This window comes from Buceros rhinoceros, unplaced genomic scaffold, assembly GCF_000710305.1.
Source record: "Buceros rhinoceros silvestris isolate BGI_N320 unplaced genomic scaffold, ASM71030v1 scaffold20454, whole genome shotgun sequence".
NCBI lineage: Eukaryota > Metazoa > Chordata > Aves > Bucerotiformes > Bucerotidae > Buceros > Buceros rhinoceros.
Window position 1 is genome coordinate 2240 of NW_010409118.1, and position 6752 is coordinate 8991.

General features: G+C 47.1%; 1 protein-coding gene across 1 annotated transcript in view; it reads right to left on the minus strand.

The window, feature by feature from the left end:
• Positions 1–2436: 2436 nt before the first annotated feature.
• Positions 2437–6752, minus strand: part of ALAS1 (aminolevulinate, delta-, synthase 1) — a 6195-nt gene continuing 1879 nt past the window's right edge. Inside the window, exons 4-9 of the mRNA XM_010135149.1 lie at positions 6313–6497; positions 5589–5768; positions 5220–5384; positions 3883–4151; positions 3257–3419; positions 2437–2718 (exon numbers count right to left, since the gene is read on the minus strand). Coding sequence (XP_010133451.1) covers positions 2558–2718; positions 3257–3419; positions 3883–4151; positions 5220–5384; positions 5589–5768; positions 6313–6497 — 1123 coding nt within the window. The 3' untranslated portion in view covers positions 2437–2557. The remainder of the gene's footprint in view (positions 2719–3256; positions 3420–3882; positions 4152–5219; positions 5385–5588; positions 5769–6312; positions 6498–6752) is intronic.

Here is a 6752-nt window from a genome sequence, read left to right on the forward strand (position 1 = left end):
GACCCCAGCCTGACAGGCTATTTTAAGTCCAGTTCCCTGAAGAAATGAAGGTCATGAGCTCATGATGCTGGCTGCCTCCTGGGCTGACCCACGAGTTTTACGCAACCACCTACAGCACACAGCGAGGAGCTTGGTGGAAAACCAAGGCCTCCAGAAGCTCCATGAACATTAGCAGCTCCACTAATTAGCAGTCTCTGCTTGATGGGGCTGTCCGTGGAGGAGGAAGCAAGGGTTCCCTGAAGAAATGAAGGTCATGAGCTCATGATGCTGGCTGCCTCCTGGGCTGACCCACGAGTTTTACGCAACCACCTACAGCACACAGCGAGGAGCTTGGTGGAAAACCAAGGCCTCCAGAAGCTCCATGAACATTAGCAGCTCCACTAATTAGCAGTCTCTGCTTGATGGGGCTGTCCGTGGAGGAGGAAGCAAGGGGGTGGCAGACCCCAGAGCCCACCTAACCTGGTACCAGATCCTGGCTGTGCTAGGAAGGGCACCCTCCTGATGCCTCCTCCCAGCAATGCAGAACATGTGCTCCTGTTTGCATGTGGGAGGTGTCACTGCCCCTGTGCTGCCTGGGGTTTCTCTGGGGGGTTAATAGGTTGAGAAATGGACGGAGGTGGGAATTCAGGGCTATGCAGTGTTCAGCTGGATGAACTATTTTTGTCCCAAACGTTAGCAGTGGCTTTGCAGCTGCGTTCTTGCTTGCTTACTCTGCCACTGCCGTGGACCATTTGTCTCAGACTTTAAACATCTTTTACTGACTACTTCCTCTGTTATTTTTCCAGAAACCGATGTTTACTAAACCCTACTTATGCAACTTCCCCTTCAAGTTTTGTTTGCTGGGAAACAATGTGTTTGGTTTATTCTTTGTCCTTTTCTTTGAGGAAAAATTTGTGCTTTCTTGGAGTCATTTGATTTATCTTTCTTTTGCAGTTAATTGACAGACTTCCACTGGCTGCCTGCTGCACACTGCTTCTGCTTCCACACCCTCACTTGCCAGTACCAGGACTTCAGGTGACTTGTCCCATCAGATGTTTATGGGTGTGGAAGGGCTGATTGTTGTGTGCTGAGGTTAGTCGTGCTCCTCTTGTTCCAAAGGTTACTAGCTTTGAATTGTGGGATTTGCTTCTCTCCTGCAACCACTCTGGAATAATGTTTAAGATTTCTCTGGTAGCTTTTCCTGTCTTATTTTTCCTCCTCTGCAGTGTAGAGTGGCTGCTATAAAAACTAGAAAGAAAAATGTGGCTTATTAAGAGATATGTACCCCCCCCGAGCCAATTCTGAATGCTCTCAGTGAATAGTTGAGCAATGCAGTGACCTTGTACTGCCAGATTGCAGCTGTGCATTACTCCACATGGCCTGTGTGATCCTGCCCATGGATTGCTTACACCTGCAGTTTGGAATGGCAGGGAAGACACGTTATGGTATTACGGACGCTGTTCTAGGAGAGGCTGATGGAGGATCTGTGGCTTTTTACTTGATGTCCCAGCTTAATGTGGCAATATAACCCAACGTATAATGAGAAAAGCTCTGGGATGGAAATGTGCACTGACCCTGTCCTAGGCCACAAACCAATGGTGGCAAGGCAGGGGAGTCAGGGTGGAGCACTGTTTTTTTCCTGGAGTGGTTATCTGGTGGCATGTTTGACCTTGCCAGCTCAAACTGCCTCATTTAGCACCATTACAATAGTCCTAGAGCCTGATGGGGGGCAGTTTCCTACCTCCCACAGAACTCCTGCATGTGGCAAGAGGCAGCAACCCCTTTTCTGCCTGGCAAAGGCTTTTAAAAAGTAGCCTGATGCTTGGGAAAGCCAAATATTTTTATAAGAATTCTGAGAACAACTCCCTTCCGTACCTGCTGGAGTGACTGGTGACTTCTCGGTGGAGCCGGTGATTTTGCTTCAACTTGTGCATCTGGCTCCCCAACACATGTCTATTTGTGATATTACACTGGATCCCTTATTGAAGCACCACAGCATGCCTGTGAGTGTGGCAGCAATAGGTAGTGGCAGGAGGTTGGCTCATTACAGCCAGAAAACATGAGTACAGGGACAGGGTCCTGGGTCAGTGACTTGTGGCAGCTAGACTGTAGCAGTTCCTGAACATGCTTGTACATGAAGGAGGTGGTTTAGTGCTTTGCTCTGACTCCATGCCAATACTGACCTCCAAGTACACGTATACAGCCCCAGAATCACTCCCCCTGTTCAAAGCGTGCACTTGCTGTTCAGAAATAGCACGGCAATTACAACGCGATGAAGTTTTCATAAGGAGTAAGTCCACCAGTCTTCTAGCATACACTTATCGAGGAGGCAGTTCTCCAGCAAAGGGCACTGAGCTGTAGACTGTTTTTATTCCACCAGCTGCCTTTCCACCCACTGACACCAGTCTCACTTCTGGAAGGTAAGTAGAGAAGCAAACAAACCACCACTGGGCATAATGGCTCTAGAAATTTATTTTCAGAGCTTAGTGCTTCAACTATGATTAAAATACTCGAGCAGTTTAAAAATGCTACTACTGGGTACTAGAACTAGAGATGACTACAGCTAACACCATTACTTTCATGCACTGACAGACACTAGTTTGCTCATGCCACTGAAGTAGGATCTTTCCCGTTCACTCATCACTTCAAAGTGCAGGGGTCTTCTGCAGAAGTTGCATTCAGCCGATGAATGTGGTTTGAGCTCCAGACCAACGTCCTTCCACGTAGCCAGCAGTTTTTCTGTTACGAACAGAAAGGTTGATCAGATCAAGGCTTAAGAGAAGCCGTAGAGGAGTGTCAGTACACCTATTCTCCTAGCAAGTGAGGAGGGATAACAAATTCACTGTGACATAAATCACCTCTTCGGCGAGGTCACTGGGCTGCAGCCAAGTCTCAGCTATCCTCATACCACCTCTTCTGGCAGGATCTACTTTCCCTGGACAGTTGTGTGTTTCAGACAGGTTAACAGCTCAGCTGAGGAGGGCAGATTTCTTTGGAGCCCATGTAACAAATGCAGACTGGTTTGGGCAGAGCCCTGGCAGAGGTGGGTGTGACAGAACTGGCTGGGTACAGGACTGCACTGGCCTTGCATGCTCTGTTCTACGTTGCGGCAGAGCAGCCTTCACATGTCCTGCTCAAAGCAGGTCAAGGTGGAAGTGGAAAGACACTGTCCAGCTAGTAACAGCTACAACGTCAGTACTTCCTAGTCTCATCTTTAGAATAAAGACTGCACAGACACCCCAGTGTTTTCATTACGCTGATGCACAAATCCACTCACCAAGAAAATAACTCATCATCTGAGGGGTGTGGTGAGGTGTAGGGGCAATTCGTAGTAGCTCTTCTCCACGAGGAACTGTGGGGTAGTTGATTGCTTGGACGTAGATGCTGTGCTGGCTCATCAGCTTGTCACAGATCTCTGTATTTTTAGCAGCATCTGCAACCTAGAGTTCAAAATTCTAAGTTACAAGATCAACTGAAACATGCACGGTGGTAGACCTGTCAGCCCAACCTGGCTGGCTGCAAGAATCAAATGGGACTAGTCAGGCTTCCTTGGGCCCCTCTAAGGAGCAAACACGAGCAGCTAAAACCTTGTGCTTACGGAGCCCTCTGGGCACAAACACACCACTGCAGCCTAGGCAGGGAACTGCTGACCCCTGAACTTTATTTACTAGCTCATTATCAATCTTCTTGCTTTCTGTATGCTTCAGATTGTGGGTTTCCACACTTCATAATCCTGCTTTACAACACTTGGAGCAGGCTGAGGTGACCTTAAGCCAAACTCCAGGCACATCTCACTGGATACCAGGAGAGCTTTGGGCTTTGTGAATGTTAACATACCCAAAAGTGTGATGTTGTCAAAACAGGCACTACAGTCCTGTGTCAAACAGTATCCCAAGTACTCACCCTTATTGGAATGATGTGACTGGGGCAGTGCACCACAGGAAGCCCTGCATCCATCAGCATCTGTCTCATGAGCTTCACATTACGTTGGTGCTGGCGCCTCAGAACTTGCCCTTCTGTGCTCTTCAGAGTCCGGACAGATTCCAGGGCACCAGCTAAGAGCATGGGTGGCAGGGATGTTGTGAAAATAAAGCCAGCAGCATACGAACGAACAGTGTCTATCAGAGAACTGGTGCTGGAGATGTATCCTCCTACACAACCAAATGCTTTGCCTGAGGGGAAACAAAAAGGCCAAAACCCGTTATTTTTTCCACCCACCAGAAGTGTTTGAAGCATTATAGCCTTCCACTCAAAGAAAGGAGTTATTTTGTTTGCATACTTAATGTACTCACTGCAGGCAATGCTTCCAGCCTCCCCTGCTAATCCTGTATTTACTCAGCACGCGTTACAGCTTTGTTTTTAAGCCACTCCTGATAGCATGGATCTAGTTATCACATGGCAAGGACAGCTCAAGACTCTTTCAAATAATCAAGTTTTGATTTTGGGGAACACCTTATAAGCCAAATCAGCAAGCATAGACTCCAGCAGTGACCTGAAGTGATCAACACTAAGTCTCTCAGCAGATTTCAAATAATCTGCTCCAGAGACGCTAGAAATAGCCTGTGCTCCTAAGGAGCACGCAGGGCTGCTGCTGTGATTGTGCAGTCAGTACCAGCCCCGCTTTCCGAATGCTGGTACTAGAACATAGAACTAGGGTGTCTGTTTCTGTCAGGCTGTAACCCAAGATTGTAAACATCAAAGCCAAAACTTTCCCAGTAAATGTTGTTTGCATATCAGAAGCTGTTTAAAGAGCTTTCCAGTTTGCAGCAGTAAACTCACTCCTAGCCTGCATTCTAGTCAGGTAATAGCAGTTGCTTCAGTTCTTGCCAAATCTCTTTACATAACTCCCCATCTCAGGTTTCTAAATTAGGAGCACTCCATTGTACATAATAGAACTAAGAACTACTAAATATAGAGTACTACCCTACTGGCATTCTCACCTGAATTTATTCTGGAGTTGTATAATATGCCACTGGAGGACTTTTTGCTAGTTTGTTTAAAAGAAAGAAACCAGTGCTGTGTTAACTGCTTTGTACAGCAGTGTAAGCAGCTTAACACAGGCTTTTCAAGCTGTGGGGCATTCTTAAGTCTTTGGGTTCTAGAAAAATCCTACCCCCCCCCCTCCCCCAAAAGCCCTTAGCAAGTTCACTGGAACTGACTAATTTTGAGTTAACCCACTTAATTTGGCTGCTCAGCAGCTTTGCTGCCTTGACTTCTGTGAAAGTCCAGGCCACGCATACCAAGTGTTCCAGAGATGATGTCCATCTTGTGCATGATTCCATCCCGGTCTCCTATACCGCCACCTCGAGCTCCATATAGCCCCACAGCATGCACTTCATCCACAAAAGTGATCGCCCCGTGCTCGTGGGCCACGTCACACAGCTCCTCCAGAGGACAGACTGCACCTAGGAAGCAGAGCGGTGACCAGCAGGTTAGGATTCCCCCTACTCGGCCAGGACAAATACTAGAAGTAACCTCGAACACCAGGCACTTCAGAAGACTATTCTCATGTAAATCCTTGGAGCGCCGTACGCTTTTAGCCCTAGCCTACAGGTGATCTGAGCACTAACCGCACTGGAAGGAGAAAGAAGGGTTTGCTGTCAGCTTACCGTCCATTGAGTGAACAGTTTCAAATGCAACAATTTTAGGGGTGGATGGGTCCGACTTTTTCAAGAGTTCTCCAAGATGGTTGACATCATTATGGCGAAATATGTGTTTTGGCACCCTGCTGTTTCGGATCCCCTGGATCATGGAGGCATGGTTTCCAGAATCGGAGTAGATCTCACAGCCTGAGGAAACAGCTCAGTTACACTTGAAGTATAGAAAGCGTTAACTGACTGCCAGCATATCTTTACACACGGGCAGGAAGGGGAGCATGTTCTGGAATTAATGCTCTTGATCAAAAGAGATCATGAAGCAAGAATAATATTTAAGGTTTATTTTAGGTGTTTAAACTAGGTGTGAGCTTAAGCAAATACAGAAGGGTTTTTCCGAATTCTTAATATTTTTATCTAACTTCTGAAGTCAGAGGGAAATTCACACCCCTAGGGTGGGAGGACACTAAATTCCCACTTCCTCCTCTTCAGGTGAATTTAAACACAAGAGCAGAAGACTCTGTGCTTTTTGTCCAATTCCTTCTGCAGTTCCTAGCTCTCGATCGGCTCCTCCTACGATTTGCAGGGGTTGAATATAATTTGAATAAGGCATTTAGAACAAACCCCACAGCCATCCTCTGCTGATTGAGTAGGACTCCTCACCTGGGCAGCCACCCAAGTGCTTAGAGCAAGGCTGTGCTGCCGTGGTAAGGTGGGGGGTTGCACTCCGAGGTCTCACCTGGCAGCATTTTAGCTAGAGTGAAGAGAGTGGAGTCATTGGCAACGAAGCATGATGAGAACAACAGTGCTGCATCTTTTCCGTGCAGATCAGCTAGTTCTTTTTCCAAGTCAACATGAAATTTACTCGTTCCTGAAATGTTTCTTGTGCCTCCTGCTCCAGCACCATGCTGTTTCAGTGTATCCCTACAGAGGGCCCAAAGAGAGGCATGAGCATTACTGCATGGCACAGGTGAGTAAAGGATCATTGCTGATAACATTTTAGTACATAATCAGTACTGTTCTAAAAAGCTCTGGCAGTTCTTGCCTTTAGGATCCTTGAGCAACCTGCATAACTCAAGCTAAGAAACCAGTAAAGAAGTACAGCTGCAATAGACCATCCAGCTTATCTAGTAACATTTAGGGGCTTGTAGGGACAACCCAAGGAGTAGGGTCCGCGAT